Source organism: Talaromyces stipitatus, genomic scaffold, assembly GCF_000003125.1.
Source record: "Talaromyces stipitatus ATCC 10500 scf_1105507295523 genomic scaffold, whole genome shotgun sequence".
Lineage (NCBI taxonomy): Eukaryota > Fungi > Ascomycota > Eurotiomycetes > Eurotiales > Trichocomaceae > Talaromyces > Talaromyces stipitatus.
In genome coordinates, this window is record NW_002990113.1 from 571,456 (window position 1) to 591,710 (window position 20,255).

The 20,255-nt window shown below is 43.4% G+C and overlaps 4 protein-coding genes across 4 annotated transcripts, besides 4 other annotated features; 2 read left to right on the top strand and 2 right to left on the bottom strand.

The window, feature by feature from the left end:
- Positions 1 to 32: 32 nt before the first annotated feature.
- Positions 33 to 733, bottom strand: TSTA_061630 (uncharacterized protein; the record flags this gene model as incomplete). The annotated part of the gene is made up of 2 exons (XM_002340021.1): positions 33 to 516; positions 582 to 733. 2 exons carry the CDS (start codon positions 731 to 733, stop codon positions 33 to 35), a joined length of 636 nt encoding a protein of 211 aa, XP_002340062.1.
- Positions 36 to 467: a mobile genetic element.
- Positions 467 to 688: a mobile genetic element.
- Positions 734 to 2,925: 2,192 nt separating the features above from the next.
- TSTA_061640 (uncharacterized protein) lies at positions 2,926 to 4,542 on the top strand (the record flags this gene model as incomplete). Its single annotated transcript, XM_002340022.1, has 2 exons — positions 2,926 to 3,285; positions 3,736 to 4,542. 2 exons carry the CDS (start codon positions 2,926 to 2,928, stop codon positions 4,540 to 4,542), a joined length of 1,167 nt encoding a protein of 388 aa, XP_002340063.1.
- Positions 3,070 to 5,319: a mobile genetic element.
- A 535-nt stretch (positions 5,320 to 5,854) lies between these two features.
- TSTA_061650 (uncharacterized protein) lies at positions 5,855 to 6,603 on the top strand (the record flags this gene model as incomplete). The annotated part of the gene is made up of 2 exons (XM_002340023.1): positions 5,855 to 6,277; positions 6,448 to 6,603. 2 exons carry the CDS (start codon positions 5,855 to 5,857, stop codon positions 6,601 to 6,603), a joined length of 579 nt encoding a protein of 192 aa, XP_002340064.1.
- A 547-nt stretch (positions 6,604 to 7,150) lies between these two features.
- Positions 7,151 to 10,303: a mobile genetic element.
- Positions 10,304 to 14,293: 3,990 nt separating this feature from the next.
- TSTA_061660 (polyketide synthase, putative) lies at positions 14,294 to 20,016 on the bottom strand (the record flags this gene model as incomplete). Its single annotated transcript, XM_002340024.1, has 2 exons — positions 14,294 to 19,300; positions 19,372 to 20,016. 2 exons carry the CDS (start codon positions 20,014 to 20,016, stop codon positions 14,306 to 14,308), a joined length of 5,640 nt encoding a protein of 1,879 aa, XP_002340065.1. The 3' UTR covers positions 14,294 to 14,305.
- Between the last annotated feature and the right edge of the window lie 239 nt (positions 20,017 to 20,255).

Below are 20,255 nucleotides of genomic sequence, written 5' to 3' on the forward strand. Positions count from 1 at the left end.
TCTCCAGTCATCAGGAAGATCCTCAAACCAGCCTAACCGAGTATATTTCTTTGCTTGAAAATGATGTATGAAGGCAGGGCCCATCCAGTTGAATTAATTGCCTCAATTGCAGTCACCCATTCTCGATTTCCAGGCTGTAATAGCTTTGGCCGAGCATATCGATCGCTTCCAGTAATAACCTTTGCGGTTGCACAGAGTCCCATAGCAAAGCCAGTCTCATCAAAATTGTAGATATCTTCTGGTAAGATTCCGTACTTTGATATAACCTCTCGTACGCGATCAAAATATTCTTGGATTAACTTCGGATCTTCGCATTTAGCACGCTCGTAGTTATATTTCCGTGAAAATTTTGATTCAATCTCTGGGCGACGTTGAATGAGATTATAGACCCATTTCTCTCCAACCTGTTGATTTCCACGTTGTGAAAGAAGGTAATTAGCCATCTCTCGTACAAGAGAGTGCCGAGGGGTAATCCACGTTTGTCTAGATCGAGTACCCATTTGACAAGTGATTCCTCTTCAAATTGAGACAATTTATGTCCGTTGGAACGTATTATAGATCTTTGATGAATTCCGTTTAACCTGTCATATAGCGTCGTCCGAGGAATATTGTAAATGATTGCAGCTTGATACACACTTGAGATTTTTCCATTTTTTAAGTCGGAAATAGCTAACAACATCCGCCCCTCTTGCTCTGCTAAATTCTTTTCGTTTTTATTGCGAATTGGTGGCATGTTGACGCGTTGAATAGTATGGAATCAATATTGAGTACGCGTTCGGAAAGAAACTGTCGGCTCGGTTACATTGTCGCTTCGCTTACCGATTACGTTATGTCATCAGAATCTATATTCTTCTCTGGTCGGGCAGAACGAAGTCTGGACCAAGTATGGAGTACTTTCGCCCAGCTAACTGGATGAACATCTTAGTTTTCGGTATATCTAGATCTACAGGACTATTTAGATTTCTACAAGGAAAGTGTTGGTTTAGCCGGGTCCTGGATCACGAAGCACAGGATTGCGGCAAGGGCAGTCCAACTGCCCTACGTGGTGAGTCTGGTAATATTGAAGTTATTCCTAATATTACGACTGATCCCCAAAAAGGGAGGAGAAGGATAATTACATGCAGGTAAAGGGGATATCCCCAGGGAACCGGAATAGCTAATATTCCGGTGTTGATACTCAACACCTGGGGATTCCCGTACACACAGAAAGACTTCGACTTCAGAACTGGGCTGTGTTCTTGAGAAGAATGTTCAGTGATCTTCACAGCTTCTTCTTGGGGACCCTGCTTGGCTTGAGCGATTGGGGACGAGTCCGACAGTGTGAGAGCCGTGTTCCAAAACGGCGTTAGCAACCGTTTCTTAGCACCACCACTACCACAACTCGGTACCCGTTATGTTGTCATGTCCTTGAGGAATACTAGGAGATTGGAATTGTATACGTACCACTAACCCAACTTGCCCTTTCCTGACCCCTGAATCTGGAACTCTTGTGACTGTGGGGCTGGTATCCACCATTATTTGGATACTTATTGAAAGCCCCACAGTTATTACCGATCGTGGCTGAGTTGGCCGATTGATACTGTTGGATTGTACGTAACAATCTCTAACGGTATATCTCAACGTATCAAATTATGTATGCAAAAGTATGGAATCCTTGATCCCCTTGTTGTTCTTGTTCTTGTCTCTAAGTACAGTCCAGGTGGAAGATATCTTTTACCCCCTATTCGGTGGATCAGTGTGTGGCTCGCTATTATTGGCTGACAAATCTCTTCTGTCTGATTGGTTGAATCAGCTTAGCTAATCCAACAGATACGTACCCCGTACCATCATCCGATTGGCCGTGCTTTCCATATGCTACATTTACAAAAAAGTCAAATTGGTTCTCTACTCCTTGCGCCGCCTCCTGTTAGATATCACAGGTGAAGTGCACAGCGCAGCGAGCCCAACTGGCGTACCAATCAGGAAGACACACGTATTAAAGTGAGGGGTTTTGATTCTTCATTATAGAGGACAATTCCCTGTTAGAAACAGGGCAACTTGGTGAAGAAAGCAGAGGGAAATTAAAAAGCTTTCAGTTGTGAAATTACAGTATCATCTTGTTTTATCAATTTCACGAGATTGAGCATAAAATAAACACTGGTAAATCTAACACCTCCCTTACCCTATTCGGGCTAGGCCCGCTGGGGGTCGGCCGGGGCTCAAGGGCCAAAGAATATGAGGTTGTTACGGGCCAGTCCCGCCTTATATGTGAGGGCTCAAACAATATGAATTGGAAGCTAACTACAAGAAAACTAAGCATGGGGAAGAAAACAGAAAGGGTAGGAACATGAAACTATCCCATGACCCTATATCCCTGGCGTGCTCACGTGACCGGGGCAACTCTTATAACAGGCACACTAATCGTGGAAGGATGATGAATATCATTGGTCCCTATCTAGGTCTCCGGGGACCAGTAACTAACTAAGTGGTGTCACGTGACAACTCTTTCTGCCAACCCTATACAATGCCACGTGGTTAGGGCACGCCAATGATTATGATTATGATTATTTTAGCTATTCCCATAATCATAATCATAAGTTTCAGCCCTAAATCAAAATCATAATCATAATCATGATGATTATGATTATGATTAATGAGTAAATCATGATTACAACCGGGATTGGTTAATCCGGTCCGGAAGTATCTCTAAACATGTCTTATCAACCGCGTGTTCTTCAACCTTTCCTATTACCATAATTCTAGAACGTCTTGAATCAACAAGGCATATATGAATTAATCCTTGAGCTTTCAATATTTATTGAGATACTTATAGGTAGATATCGTTGTATTAAATTAAATACACGTCAAGGGATAAGGCAAGTCAGGTCACGCGTCTCAGGAGAAAAAAAAAACTAATATTTTTAGATGCAAGCACAAATTGATGACATGATCGATGGCACTCCTCGATCTCGTCGAACTGTAACCCGCCAGAATTATGCCTTATTGGATAACCCTCATCGACGCATTGCTCGCAGCCGCTCTACCTCCCTAATTCCTGAGACTCACCGTCCTATTCGAGAGAGATCTCCTACTCCTTCAACCTCTCAAGAGACTGTCACACCCTCTGAATCAGCTTCAAATCTATCAGCTCGAATCCCTGATATTATGAAGAAGACCTGGGGGAGGAAATCTCGGACTGGTGCCCAACAGAGATGGAGCCCCTGCTATGAACACTTTGAGAATATCGATCTAGACAAATTTTATTACAAAAAAGAGGATAAGGCGCGAAGATTTGCATATCAAGATGTCCTTTGAATTTGTACTCACTGTCAAGAGAAAGGAAAAGAGATTATATAAACTGATAGCTCCCGGAACGGCTCAAATTCAAATCTTTGGACCCATCTTAAAAGCCATCATAAAATTTATCCTGATGGTAGAGCTCCTGTGCCAGATACTTCTCAAACAACGCTTAATTCTTATGGCATCACTTACTCAAGAGGCGCTGATTTTACTATGAGTCTAACCCTTGACGAAGCTATCGTTGAGTGGATTATCAATACCCAACAACCATTTGATATAGTTGATAATGAAAAGTGGAAAAGAATGTAGAAAATTGCTATGAATGCGCCTTGCCTAATCAACTCCCATCAAACTCTACGCCAGTAAATTAAGCAAGCGTTCTCAAAGTGTCAGCTCCATATGTACGAGGAATTAAAAGCTAGCGCTAAGACTATTTCCTTCTCTCTTAATGTTTAGAAGGCACCTAATAAGAAGTATATTCTTACCGTTATTTGCCATTGGGCTACAGAGGACTTCGAAGATCGCCAGCTCGTTATTTATTTTGGTCATCTCAAGGGTTCCCACACTGGGGAAAACATGGCCAAAGAGATTCAAGAAGTGCTTCAAAACTTTGATCTAGAGCAGAAACTCGTGGCTATCTGCGGCGACAATGCTAGTAATAACCCTACACTCTGCCGCTCTCTTCACAAGCTCCTAAAACAGCAATTTGTTGACTCAGTTCGAAAATTGAATCTACTAGGTGAAGACTGCAAATTAATATGTTTTAGAGGTGACGAGAGCTTTGTCCGCTGCCTAGTACATGTGCTGAATTTAATAGCTAAATCAATGCTAAAGATATTTAAAGTAGGCTCATACCAAGAAGCAAAGAGGGTTATCAAACAGATGAGCATTGATAAGAGGGAAACATTCCAAACTGAGGAAATACCACAGTCTGCAATTTCTCGACTACGATTAATTGTTATGTGGATACTAGCTAGCGATCAGCGAGTTAATAAATATATGGAATATGCCTCTGTTGCCCTCGACTACAATGTTGATACTCAATGGAATGCACTTCTAAAAATGCTTGAGATAGCAATTCGAGAGCGGTCTGCAATTAATTGCATGTGCAAGGAGTATAAGCTATTAGAGCCTCTAGTACTATCAGAGCTCGAATGGATATTTCTTGGAAACATTTATCAAGTCATGCTTCCTCTCTATAAGAAGACCCTCTTGGTTTCACAGACCAACCCAACAATTTTCCAATCTGCAGAGACTTATTAGGACTTAGATAATTATTTTGATGACATTATTAAATTGCAAGGTGCCTATGCTGGCATTGATATACAGATTCAAGATGCAGCAAGAGCAGGGCGAAAGGCCTTGGACAAATATACAAAGAAGATGGACGCAGAGACTCTTATTATTTACTCTGCTGCTATTCTAGATCCCCGCGTTAAGACTGAGCTTTTAAAGATTCATCTTGGAGATAATGCTATCGATGTGATCAACAATTTGCGAGTTCATTTCAATGAGATATCTCCTGCACCAGAACCTACACTTCCTTCTAATTACCAGGATTCAATGCTTTTATCTTCAATACCTACAATTAGCTTTATAGGTCACCCTCATAGTCTGCAAATTGAATTAAATCGATAACGCATGCTCAAGGAAATTCAAAGAAGACACTACTCAACCTCTGTAACCTCTGAAATCAATAAGAAAAATGACTGGCTTGAGTCTCCTCCAATTCAAGAGCCTGTACCTGATAATATGACTGCAGAACAAGATATTAAATGGCTTATGGCGTGGTGGAGAACAAATTGATTTAAATATCCTTGGATGGCTAAGATCGCTCGTCGATATCTCTCTATCCCTGCATCAGAAGTTGGTGTAGAGCGTCTCTTTTCTCGTGGTCATGATCTTTTAGGTCTACGGCGCTATACTCTTCAACCAGCAACTATTAAGATGCTAACAGTGTTAAAATCTTTCCAAGACAATAAGTCTTGGCTTGAAACTACAGAGGATATTGAGGAAGGAATGTTGGAAGATGATACTGATATAGGGGTTATAGTCATTCCCAAGTAATAAATGAAGTCCTGGATCTAGCAACAATGTTATTACGTCCCAAAATAGTTAATTGAATGAGCAGATATAGTGTAGAATGAGCTTTATAATAAGACTACTAGAAGTTCTTATTACCGATGATGCCTGCTTTCAGACTACAGTAATACAGAAATATATATCCATTCTTAGGATTGTTGGACTGGGCATTTTATATTACCATATGACAATTTTAATCATGATTAAATTATTAATCATTAGTCATTTATCATAATCATCAATGATTATGATTAGAGCCATTTTAAAAACTTGAAAATCATAATCAAGAATGACTTTGATTATGAATATGATTAAATCATAATCATTGGCGTGCCCTACACGTGGTTCATTTGAGCTTCGATTTCGAGTTGATAGGCGACTTCCTTATAATTATTCATATCAAACAGTCAGAGGCTCAAATTCCTCACCCCTCTCTACCACCTAGCTCCCAGGAGTGCAGCCTTTGACACGTCTCAACGCGCCCGGCAACACCATGGCGCGTAAAGGCCCTGGTACAGACGGCCCTCTACAGACAGCCCTTCTGGAATCCACGTCTGCAACCACGACAAGAGCTTCTGAAGGACAGAAGATCTTCAGCCCCATAGCTGCGTTCCTTGATAAACACCGCAGCCAAACCACCGGTCTTGCCCCTCACCTTCTGAGAGCCCTCACCGCTCTAAGTGATGACCTCGCCTTGGTAGCCCAACAACATTTCAACGCCTATATCAGTGGTATCTCGATGATCTTTATTCTACCTGCCCTGTCTCCTTCCACTTCCTCTTCTCTCACCCCGAATCCCTTATCCCCTTTACCCCCTCCCTTACGTCCCCCCTCAGGTCTTGAACAGTCAACTTATACAACTATTACCCAATATGCCCCAGTCAAATCAACTCCCACTACTCACTCTAAAGCCTCCGTAAAAAGCCTATGCCTCTGGTGAAATAACCCCTTCCTGACAACTGGCTCTTCGTACACCTCCCAGCTGACCATGCAGCCAGAAAAATGGAAGCCTACACCATCTACTCTAGCCTACAGTCTCAACTAAACTCAAACAGTGCAGCACTAAAAGAAGTTTAAGCTACAAAGACTGGCTTTGCACTATGCACCCCTCTTAATGCTGGCTATGCGGCTTCTCAAAGCATACTGAAGAGGGCTATGTTAACCGCTGCACAGCCCTGGAGCCTCATCAATGTCCTCCCAGATACATATACTGCCATAAATTATATCCAGCTGATTCCCTAGAATTCCTTTTGCGCCCTAAAGGTAACACTAAACACACCAAAGCTCAATAAGCAGAGATCTAAAAATCCTGTGCCTTAAACCTCGCAAAAGCTCAAACTGAAGAAGGATGCAGCTCTTAGCTCTCCATAGGCACATAAGAAACACCTATGGCATTAGATGAGATGCCATCTCAGCCTCGAATCTAGGAGATTATCTCTCCTTTCTGTCCAGTAACCCCTCCACCTCGCACCCTAACTATAGATTCTCTAATCACAGCTTGTGCAGTCTACTTTATAACCCCTCAACCATAAAACTGGTTCGCCTCTCTTCTTGAACAGGAGCTATGATATATCACTACCCAACTCAAAAGGCGCCCCTTAAAATCCTATAGTTAAATGTAGGATATGCACCAGATGCATATAAAATAGCCCTCACATTGGCATACACTAGCGATATTGACATTATCTTAATCTAAGAACTATATACATTCAAAGACTTTAGCTGATAGATCATAAAAAAACATCTATTATATGAATGCTTCTTCCCAACTAACAGTTAGGTAATAAGTGGCCGACCACAAGTCCTCACCTATGTCTAAAAGAAGAAAGACATTCAGACCTCCCAGCTTTGCCCCTTCACAACTGACACTAAAGAGGCCTCAGATCTCCTTTTTCTTTAGATTTTCTCGCCCACAGGAAAGTCTGCTCTGATAGTTAACATCTACAATGCCCCAGTAGGCTCTATCAGAGCAGGTGAAGCTGCGAAAGCTCTCACAACTCTGCTAGAGGCGTATCTCCCTTAAGCAATAATACTCGCAGGTGATCTCAACCTACTATATAATAGATGGCCGCCCTTGCTATATCACAGCCCCACACCTTTCGCAGAGCTATTTATTAACTGGCTGGACCTCTAGGGTCTAGTTCTCATCTCTGATATAGACTGTCCCACACATGAAAGGGGAAACGTGTTAGACCTCAGCTTTGCCTCAAGCCCTCTGGCACTCGCGGGAGCTAAAACTAGCATAGCGAGCTACTTAGATGCAACCTCAGATCATCAACCACTAATCACCACTGTTCCATGGGATCAGAGATACAAGGAAACAGCTCAGAAACTGAGATTTAATACACTAGACTACACCTGCTTCCTCTCGCTTCTCGCCTCTAACCTTACTAGTACCGAGAGCCCAACCATGACAGAAGAAGACCTCGATGATCTTGCTGTAAAACTGATATCCGCAATCCAAGGAGCATATAGAGGCTCTGCTAAGAGAACCCTGACACAAGGCATAGGATAACTTTGGTAGAATAAAGACTGCAAAAAAGCTTTACACAACTACTGCTCAGGCCTCTGCTCAAAGACAGACTTCCGCAGGATAACTAGATGGTCTCAACGACAATTTTAGCGAGAGAAGCTCTCTACAGTAACATAAATAAAGGATATTTTCAATATAAGTAAATGGCATAAGTCCACAGGCACCTTCTGAAGCCCTCCACTAAAGGATCTACTAAGACCTAACAGCTTCCTAGTAGTTGCTATACATGAGAAACAAGACGTACTAGTCCACAATCTCCTCTAAAACTCAGCTGAGGCAGGAGATATACTGTTGGACTCTCCAATAGTCTCTACCACTAGTCTCTATTTCCCAGACATATCAATGACATAGGTGGAGGAGTCAGTACTTTAGGCAGGAAACACAGCCCCTAGTGTAGACGAAATCCCAACCTGCATACTTAAAGTGGCATGGCCTTTAATTAAGGATAAGGCACTAATGCTATACTAAGGGTGCCTAAAGATTGATTATCACCTAAAATGCTTTCAATACACAATTTTAGCAATTATCTAGAAACTAAAGAAGACTAATTGGTCCTTATCTAGATCATACAGATTAATTGCCCTCCTCTCAGTCCTGGGCAAAGGACTTGAGCGCTTGGTAGCACGGAATATGGCATAGATCTCTATACACCATAAAGTATTAGCAAGGCAACAATTTGGGGCTCTCCCACTAAGATCTATAACTAACCTGACCACATGCCTAATACATGATGTTGAACAAGCGCTAAATCAAGGCATGACCACCTCACTCCTTACTCTCGATGTCAAAGGCGCCTTTGATGCTGTGCTTCCCAGCAGACTGATCCGCAGATTACATGAGCAGGGTTGGCCTACCAATCTTGTTCTCTAGATTGCCTCCTTCGCCACTAGATGATTAGTCCAGATCCAACTCAATAGAGAGATTGGCCTCTCAACAGACATTGCCTGTGGTCTTCCACAAGAATCCCCAGTATCTAGCATCCTTTTCATGCTCTACATAGCACCTCTATTCCGTCTAGGAAACCCAAGGAATAGATTTGATTATGCGGACGACACAGCTAACCTAGCGATCTCAACATCTCTTGCTACTAACTGCAAAGCCTTATCAGACTTACTTCAAGAAGCCCTTAACTGGGGAGCTGCAGAGAGCATTACATTCGCACCAGATAAATATAAGCTTCTTCACTTCTCCTAATATAAAGTAGACCAGAACCCAACCCATACACCTTTAGTGAAAGCTAGATCTATTATAATATTAGAAAACACTAAACAGCTATGTCTATAATGGCTAGGAATCCTCTTTGATAAAAAGCTAACATTTAAATGGCATATTGGAGAAACAGCATCTAAAGCCCTCACTATAGCTAATGCCCTTTGCTCTCTAGAGAATACTATCCAAGGAGTCAAATCTCATTTACTATAGCAGGCTATATCAGCCTGTATACTCTATAAAGTATACTATAGTGCTGAAACCTAATGGCCAGGACATACTCACCCTAGGCCTTCCCAGACTTCAAACTGAGTTAGAGAATATCTTGAGAAACTAACTAAAGTAATACTAATAGGCGCAAGAGCAGTCCTTCCAGTCTTCCGCACAACCCTAATTCCTGTCCTTTATCAAGAGTCTAGATTCTCTCCACTAGAAATTGAACTAGATCGAATAGCCCTCCTTACAACTGTCCGCCTATGGCGTCTTGACCCTTATCACCCACTTCTAAGACGCGCAGAACAGATTGCTAGTAATAGCCAACAAACCAGCTGATTTGCCCACTATATACTGGCCCTCCCCAACTCTAAATAGATAAACCCCCTCCAATACGCTCCCTGGCACCCTCACAAGTCTTGTGAGAATACCCAAGCTTAAATAGAAGCTCCCATGGGACGCACTAAGGAACAGACAGCAGCTAATTTCATAGCTTTCTAACGCACCATCCCTAGCTCAGATACTGTAATCTTTTCAGATAGATCTAGGCTAGTAGACAGACGTGCAGGGGGTAGCTATATTAGATTTTAAGCACATTATTAGTTCCTCCACTCCTCGCTCTCATATAGACATGGGAAAGAAGTCTTCAATGCCAAAGTAGAAGCTGCTCTAGCTGGTGCTCAAGCAGTAATAGCATACCCAACAGCTCAATTTGCTACTAACTTATGGATCTGTCTTAAAAACCTAGAAGTTACTATGCACCTCCTATCTCCCTCTACAGGATCCTCTCAAGAAGTCTTTGAATCCTTTCATACCCTTGCAGCTGCCTGGCCACTATGCGAAAGGCTTCCACACACCAAAAGTAGATCAATCTAAATCCGATGGGTCCCTGGACACACCAAAATCCCTAAGAATGAAGTAGCTGATCTCACTACTAAGGAAGGAGCTGCCTCTGTCCCCCCTCTTCATACAAGTCCTCATACACCTCACTAAAGAGATACGCCAAGACTCAATCCCTTTCCGCTACTTAGACACGGTAGCAGACTATAGCACCACAGACATACTAAAATCTAGAAATAACTACATCTCCTAAACGCCCTGGAGAGCTTCAACTCAACTGACTTGACCTTAGCTATATCATAGCGGCCCGTACTGGTCATGGAGACTTTGCAGACTACCATGAACGCTTTAATTATGATGATGCTTATCTTCTCTGTTAGTGTGGAGCAAGAAAAGTACCTCTACATTTCTTCTTCTGCTATATAGCTAAGAGACGAGCCCCTCATTCTCCTGGACCCCCTTCTGAAGTCATCTCTTTTCTTTTAGGCACTGCAAAAGGAACACAAAAACTAGCCACATGGCTAGCAGAGACCTGTTTCTTTGAGGACATCTATCCTCGCTAGCCTCTCCTTAGCACCTAGCTAAGCCAGCCCTACTTTCCCTTTACATCTCTCTTTCCTTTCTTTCCTCCCTTCTTTCAAAACTCACTGCTTAAGTACTATGGTGGTAGAATTATAGGTCATGGAGCGTAGGTGGACCATTGCAGCTAGCAAATACTCAAAACCCACCCAGAAGTGGACCTCCCTGTAAAACCACGGCAGCTATGGAAATGCACCAAAGAGTCTCTTATTTGTATATAAATCCGATAGGACCTGAAGCCTGAGATTTACCCCTTGGCGGCCTATGTCCCAGTAGGGATCGGTGGGAAGCGTGCGAGTCACGAACCACGGCCGTTAAATAGACACACACACACACATACCTTCAATAGATTTCTCAATCTTATTGATATAACGACGAAGCTTTGTGACAGTTGGCGGAGGAGAGATTGACTTTGTGGTTGGTGAACTGGGAATAGTGTTATCAACCTCGCCATGAATTCTTAATATATTCCCATCATCAATCGATGGCTCATCTCTTCCATGAACATACTTATATTGTTGAAAAGACACTCCATCAAGCGGTTATAAAAGATTCGTGGAATGTGGTGGAAAAGTAATAATCGAATGCGATAAATTTCACAGCATTGAATAAACTGCATGCAGCATGGTAAGTTGCGTCGTATGATTATCCATGATAAGTAATTGCTACCTTTATGGGTTATCAGGTTTTAATAGGGATTAAATGTTGGACTATTCGAATCCAATATAATCTTTATAAATATGTTTTCGGTAGGTGTAACCAGCCATTACATATCTTGTATATATCGACACTATTCCTCTATGTTTCTCTCCCTTTGGAATTAATAAAAGTGGTATAATCTTCCCCTTAGCGCTTATACTCTTAACGATAGTAACTGATTTTCGAGAAGACAGGCTAGAGACTTTTTTTGCTGTTTTTGGGTACGCAGTTAATTTTTTCCTTGTCCAACAATGAAGCGGGTCTTGTTGAAGTTCTAAAGATCTGTAACAACCGACATGCCTGTCAAACCTCCTAGGGGTTAGGGTTAGAATAGAGAGTGGTAAAAGTGTGGATACTTCAGCTGGTCATGGTCAATGTTCAGCTAGCCATGGTTAATAATGTATTGCTGTGAAACAACATGAATGTCTCTTATATAGAATGCACGCTGCGGAAGCAGAAGAGATAGGTTTCAGTATATTGACATTCCATACCCTACCTTGTGTGCTTAGCCTTCCATGATCCCTCTCGAACGTAACTATACATACCCTACGTAACGTTGTTACAAGATCCTGGAGGTGAACTTTTAGCTCTTCCATGATAATTGTAAATCCAATTCTGGTCGGCCTGGCGTTGCACTTTCCTCTATTTACTGATTTGTAGGAGGTGCACCTATATTATCTAGATACTCAATCCATAGAAAAAGCGCTTTTTCTTGATCAGAAGATAATAGGCGGTTCCTAGGTGGACGTGTTGAGCTTTTGCGAGACATCCTATATTGATGCGCTAATTTGCTGATATTTGGTTTTGTTTTTTCGTGTCGGCACACGTTGATGGCCTTTGTGATCAATCACTCCTCTTCTTTATACAGCTTGGGTGTCATATTGGCTGTGTTGTAGATGTTTGTAAATGATGGGTTGAGATTTTGGCATTTAAGCCGGTTGAGCCCGGACCGACCACCAGCCTGAATAAGGGGTACTCAATCGCTAACGGAATAAATAGTGATCAAATCTACTCATCAACATCTACTTGTTACAATGGAAATACTTTTATTATCGCGTTTGTAAAAACAAGACTTGGGTTGATGGTTACTAGGTCAAATGAGGGTTTCTCTTTCTCGATAAAATCAAAGGCTGCTCGCTCCGCGTAAATCTGTACAAAATACTCATGAGACAACTGTTCGCGGCATCTTGTTAAACATAAATACAGACCTTACTGGCACGATATGTGAATGTGCCGAATTGCTTGCTCCCAAGTAGTCTCACCATATATTTCCTCGGTATACACTTCAGGGTGATTCGGTGGGTCTATGATAGTAGCCGTGCTCGACAACAGCACAACTCTCTTGACGCTCGTTGATGCATATCTTTTGATGGAATGTAAAATACCGGTTATTCCTTTGATTGCTGGGTCCAGGAAATCCCTGACAGGATTATCAAAATTGAAATGATACGGAGAAGCGGTATGAATCACGTAATCAATAGAAGGGTTTTGTTTGATGGCCTGTCTTCCTTAGCTTTCTGAGTTGTATGTATCCCATATGCATAATAGATATGAATTGAATTCCGGAGGTAATGCAGAAATGATACTGTCTCCCTTTGCGGTAGAGCGAACGGAGACGATTACCTGGTATCTAGTTAGGGCTGATTCAATTAGTATTGTAATGCGAAACCATGTAGTTGATGGGTTGACATACCCAGTGCACAGAAGCTGGTCGAGAATATGAGACCCAATGAAACCGCTTCCCCCTTTTTAGGATTAGCCAGGCATTGCCCAGCCATCAAAAAGTTCCAAGAAAGCACCGAACTTTAACGCACCAGTGAGAAAGACTGTTCTTTTAGGAGAAATAGAACCCATTGCGGTACAAATTGGAATCAACTTTCAATCCTGAAGCCAATGCAGATGGTCATTGCTAGAGGTTCCGGGGTCGGGAAATAGCTACCTGAAGCATCGGCTTATAAAGCTATAGAACTATATTGATATGACAGTAAATTATATACGTGCAAACGGAATAACCTTTTGTTTTAAAATGGATAATAGGCACCGAACTTATATAACAGAACCTCACTACCTACGGATAGGTTGCACAAGCCCGATTGTAGGAGTGTGCTCACTATATAGATGAAACATAGTTTCGGGGTTGCAGTAAATTATAAGTATACCAATTACAATAATGGGAAAACCCTGTGAGCTCCATAGATACTTGGTTCTTATCGAGTAGGTGTTAGTTGACCGTAGTTATGGTTACGATAATTAGGGCATCTCGGACATGACGAGACAACAAAGTCCGATGACAAAGTCCGACGCCGTGGACTGAAGAAGACACCACATATCCTGCCTCTTCATTATGCTAGAAATAATAGAGCTAGCTGAAAATCACCGTATTGGTAAGGAGTAGAGGGCTGTCAACTGAGCCTTTACGAAAAGCACGAAAAGAGGTTGAATGGAAGCCAAACAATGAGCTAACATAAATGACATCAAATTTTGCCACATTCTGGGAAATCAGTTATTGGTTTCAGGCATGTTGGTAACCTAGAAACTTAGACAAAAATTTACTATATCATTTATTTGGTTTTCACGATCATAGATTGAGAGATTAGAACCTGGAGCCGACCAAACTACTAGATGATCGTATCATTCATGGACTGCTGCTCTTAACAATACGTTGAAGAGACGCAAATCCTTCAATGGAAGTTCCATAGGCTCAAATTTTTTGTTATGATTTACTTGATATTGAGCCATTTCATCAAGATTAAATGTTCTGTATTGAAATGCTTTTGTGTTTCGAGATGACTATTAATTGTTCCTTCTAACTGTGATATGTGATGAAGAATCAAGCGAACGTACATATTATGTTCATTAGAAATAATGCAACTACACATTTCCAGATACCACGACATAATCGAGTAGCTCTCTAACTGTCAGGTGTAACCCAAAATCCCAGTCACCAAACTGAAGCCCAAACACATCTTCAAAGGACTCCTTAAGTTCAATGACAGATAGCGAGTCAATCCCAATATCCTGTAAGCTCACCTCATCTTTGATATTAGTTACAGACTCCCCAGAGTTCTCTGTAATCAGTTCAAGGATTCGTTGTCTGATTCTAAGTTTGGACTGAGAATCTCCTGCGGTGGCAGGAGAATTCACCGCTGTAGGAGACAGTGGAACATCAAGTTCGATTTCATGGACATGATCAATATGCACAGATTTAGTATTGGTCGTTGAATTGTGTGCAAATAGTTTGTTGTAAAGGTCTGCAACCTGGGAAAGGTCCTGTGTCGGAGATATCTCGTCGCCTAGTTGGGCACGTAGTTGGTTCACAAATTCGAGCTTCGACATTGAATCCAAGCCAAGAGTGCCAAATCTACTATCATTTTTGACCATGGCTGACTTCAAAGCAGACGGTCGCCTTGAAACACTATACTGCCCCACCAAAGTCTGCTCATCAGTGTCCACGGTTGTGCTGACTCTCAGACCATGTCTATCTTTGATGGTTTTAAAATCCTCGTTCATGTGAACATGAACAGGAGAGGCTGGTGGTGAGGGGAGTCCCCTTCCAATGTTATTGTTACTAATTGGTGACTTCGACCCATTGTTCATTCCGATCCCTTCTAATACCTTCTCGAGTTTCGAGATCGGAAAACGACTGAATTGAACGCCCGAACCCGTGAAAATCAGTTTCCCGTCCTTGGTAAAAACGAACATGTCGCCAGCAACATGTGATTCACTGCGTGTGGTGGCCATGGCATAGACTTTCCATGTGTCGTGTTGCAGGTTGGTGAAATCACAGTCTTGCATAATGATATTGTCAATCCCAGTGGCAATGAATACTTCATCGACAGGACAAGTTTCACTGCTGTTGATCAAAAGCCCGACAACTTGAATAAATGTATCCAATGTGACTGTGTCACAAACACTCACAGCTGTACTCTCGCTTGAACTTACAGACACCTTCGGGCGGCACACCTCAGCCACTGCATGGCGGTTGTTCAGAATCGTGATTTCCGAGATACCACGCAATGTTTCTGCGTAGTTAACCACCCGAGAAAATAGAGTGTATGCTCGGCCGGCCATGAGTCTCTCTGACTGGGGATGAACGAGAATTTCGTTCATCCGATCTGCGAGCATTCGCTCATAGACCTGGAAATCAATATGAGAGGTGACACTAAATTTGCCCTTTGCATGGGTGGTCAGTCTTCCCTTGCTGTCCTTGACTGTACTACCAACTGTAAAATTCCAGGCAAGGTATTCGCCATCGCCCTCCAACAGTAGAGACACATCTCGGTTGTAGTTGATACCTAGTGCACCCTGGAACGAAAGGTTTTGGAAGGAAAGGGATTTTACTGAAATGCTGGGCTCAGCCATCTGTGCCGCCATGACTACACATTCCATGTACATTGACGCCGGACAAAGAGGTTGGTCACGAACTGCATGGGCAGATACGATATCCGTGAATCGACTAGTTTCACTATGGATGACAAATTCAAGTGACGACCAAGATGTGGAGTCCCGACTCCGAGCTGTGACTAGCTTCTGGGAAGGCATTGGTGTTTGATTGGTCAAACTTCCCACTCGACTAATGGAATGAAGCTTTTCATCGAATGCCCTGCGCTCTTCCGTCACTGCATCCATGTACTGCAGCCAATGCCGAGTACGTTGGAATTGATACGGAGGAAGCCAAATGTGTTTGAATATATCAAGTGTAATCCCTTCTGACATGGAAGAGTAGAATCCTTCAAAGCAAGACGCTGATATTCCTTCCTGCCAAAGAGTCATGCTTGCCTGTGAGATGACATCAATTGGACGAGCAAAGTCTTTAGTTCTAAGCCCAAGGAAAGTGTGCTTAGATGGGTCTTGTGTAGCCCTCCTTATCATAGGAATAATCGGTGAGTCGCTACCTGCCTCAAGCCATATACATGAACCAAGACGTTCCTCCAGTCTTGACACCGCAGCGCCAAAGTACACCGGCGTGCGGGTATGCTGAACGATCCGGCTGGGTTGTATCAATTGATCACCCTCACAAATCGGCTTTTCTATGCACGACTCCAGTGGAAAGGAAGGTCCTTCAAATCGAAGTCTTTGCGCTACTTCATCAAGATCCTGTAGAAGAGGTTCAGTAAAGACAGAATGGAAGCCATGACTCGTCTTGACGCGTGTACAACGGGTTCCCTTGTACTTGTTGTCAGTAGCAACGAAGCGTTCCACTTGGCCAATGTCCGTTTCTGTTCCAACAAGTACGTGACTCTTCTGACCGTTGTAACAGGCAATCTCAATGCTCTCGCTTACAGCAGAAATAATCTGACGTGTTGTGTCCAAGTTTGCCTCAACGGCGAGCATAGTCCCTCGTTCTGCGCCCCATTTCCTCTGCATCAGAGATGCTCGCGTGGCGACTAAATTTAGAGCATCCTCTAAAGATAAAACTCCAGTAACAGCCATTGCTGTTAGTTCACCAAAACTGTGGCCGACGGCCGCCTTAACATCCAGTTTCGCGTCAATCCAGCATTTGGCACATGCATATTGTACTGCGAAAGTTCCACACTGTAGTGCAACCACATCTTCGACGGGATCGGTAGCAAAGACTGCAGGAAAAATCGCAGAGTATCCCAATCGCATGATGGTGTCGTTGCACAGGTCGATGTAATACCGCAGACGTGGGAAACTGACATACCACGAAGGGTTCAGGCCAATGGTTTGCTTGCTCTGGCCCGAGAAAGCCAGGACCACGGCTTTGGGAGAGACAGGCACTTCGATGCCTTGCTCGATCTTGTCTAATGACTGACAAAGTGATTCCAGGTCATGTGCAAGGCCAGTCCATTGCACTTTGTGATGTTTACGGCGATGGTACAATGTGAAAGCAATATCTGAAATGCTCAGTTGCGCCGCATTGCTATAGCTGCGAATGTAAGATGCTAACTTAGCAGCGTTTGCCTTCAGACTAGGATTATTTGCACCACTCAGGAGTATTGGGTACTGCAAATGACTAACTTCAAGCACCTTTTGATCCGTGGACGAAACACTGGACATGGATGCTACTTTTGGAGCCTCGCCACATATTAACGCCGAGTTGCTACCCGCGGCTCCGTAACTGTTAACACATGCAACCCTGAACGAAACATCCCAATCCTGAAGTTCCGTTGGTATGCAAAGGTAATCTGGCTCGAGAGCAGGAATTTTTGGGTTCAATGACTTGAACCCTGCCAACGGAGGAATCTTCCCATTCTTAAGCATCGCGAGAACTTTCATCAGACTACCGATTCCAGCAGCCGTCTCACTGTGTCCGACATTTGCTTTTAATGACCCAAGGTTGACGAACTCAGTCCTCTCGGGATTCCCAAAGACTTCACGAACACTGGAGATTTCTATGGGATCACCAACTTGGGTGCCAGTACCATGCGCTTCAATGTAGGAAATTTGTTCAGATTTGAGACCGGATTGCTGAAGAACATTCTTGAATAACCGGATTTGAGCACGGTAGTAGGGGACGGTGATTGCTGGGGAGAGGCCACCTTGGTTCGTCCCAACTCCCATAATGACACCTAGAACATCATTTTCGTCGGCCATAGCCTGGCGTAACGATTTCAGTGCGACCAGGCCGACCCCATCGGCACGGCAATAACCGTCTGCGGCTTCGTCAAATGGCTTGCATTGGCCCGTAGCGCTCAAGAAGCCCGCTTTTCCCAGGTCGAAATAGTTGTTAACGCCGGTAATGATATTCACCCCACCAGCTAGAGCCATCGGGCATTCTCCTGACTGAATAGCCTTGCATGCCCGATTCACGGCAACAAGAGATGCAGAGCAAGCTGTATCGATCACTTCAGATGGACCACTCCAACCAAAGTGATAACTAATCCGCCCGCTCTGGAATGCCCGAATGGTTCCGGTAGCGGTGTATGCGGTGGGATTATAAGAACTGGTGTTTTCAAGGTATTCAGTATAGCTTGCGCCAATGAAGCAACCAACGTTGTCAAAGTCCTCACGTCGGTGATTTCGCAAGTATCCACTGCCATCTAACGCCTCGTACGCAGTCTCGAGCAGGAGACGTTGCTGCGGATCCATATACATTGCTTCACGAGGACTGATCCCAAAGAAGTTGCTATCAAAAGATTCAACGTCATCGATAAAGTTGCCGTAAAGTTCGTGCTTATTTACCTCTTTTGCATCTGGTCCGACTGTACCACGGGATATCGTTGAGAGGTCGAATCGTGACGCGCGCAATTTTTCAACTCGAGAAGCCCCAGAACTGAGGATTTCCCATAGCTCGTCGATGGAATTGGCGCCTGGTAATCGGCAGCCAGCGCCGACTATAGCAATGGCATTTTCGGGATATTGGTTTAGTGTCCGTCCATCCCTTGGGATTTCCAGTTTCTCGACATATATCATCACGTCCAGTTTTGAAATACGGATGTTCTTCTCTTCAAATGGCGTAGTAGGCACACAGTTCTTTCTTCCAGTACCGAAAAGTGCGAATGTGTGCTCCTTTTCCGTTTTGCTGGCCTTGTCGAGATCCTCTGCTATTCCATTGAGAAGGTTATACCATTCACATTTGCTTGCCAGAGTACTTTCCTGCACCTCTTCTGATAGAAAGGCGGTTACATCTCCGTTACTCAATTCCTTTCCAGTCTTGTTTGATCGTAACGAGCATTGTAAGGAAGCTGTGGTAGGAAGCATTAAAAGATCGGCGTGCTTCTGGCATAAGCTACTGAGCTCTTTACACAAATCCTCATTCTCAGGATTGTGAACTTTGCCTCTCAAATGCAACTTCGTGGATTTAATGCCTTGACCTTCGGCATAGACTCGAAGTTCTTCTACAACGTTGACAGGCCCAACGATGCTTATTGTCTCTGGGTCTGTTATTGCGGATACATACGTCTGTCACAGGGATCAATGTGTTAGTATGAGTTAAAACGATGTGGAAATATGAAGGACTGCACTCCACTTACTCCTGGGAACCTGGACACAATCTCCTCTGCCTGCTCTGAATACTTCGTTCGCAATACCACCGTTGTTGGACCAGTAATATTCTCATCATCCCCCAATTCCCCGTAGGCACCTATTGCAAGAGCCAGTCTTAGTGCAATGCATGCGTTCTTGACCACTTCTTCTTCGTTTCGTGAAGCTGCTATTGCTGCTGCAGGCAACAATCCACCACAGTAGCCTTGGGCCCCGCCTATCCTAATCTCTTGAACAAACTGTTCATGGTTGATCTGTCGAGTTTCCAAATATTGAAAGTATTGGACAATTTGCATGACGGTTAAGAGGGGTAGGGAGATAATTCCGGACATTATTTCAGTCCATTGCAGCTCATTTGATGTTAGGGGCGACTCTGTCGCTGCTATCCAGTCGTGGAAATGTTGTATATATCGAGGCCCTTGTGTCAATGCTGCAATTCCCGGGTTGGCTTCTCCGAGAATCTTCCATGTTGTGAAGAGTGAGTCAAGTATAGCCGCTCGGAATGGCTGAAGAGTAGCATTATTACGTAGGTAGCGACGTATGAGGTCTAGGTAACTTGGTTTCGGTGGTTTGTTTTGTGGGCAAAAGAATGCCGCCGAGGGCCTCATGATATCTGAGGAGTTACGGTCGCCCATTATGCTAAAGAACAAGTAATGAGAGGGGAGACAGAACAATGAAGACTGAACAATAAGCGAAAACAGTATAAAAGTTGCGCATGTGGTATTAGACTGAAGAAAGGAATGACTGTCCTGGCTACTTGATGTGACCTATTATAATGATCGTAGCGACCAGACTCTACCTATGTAGTATTGCTCTGAACTTCCAAGGTTGCTGTGAATGTTCTATATGTATATATTTGGACTCAAGTCCATTA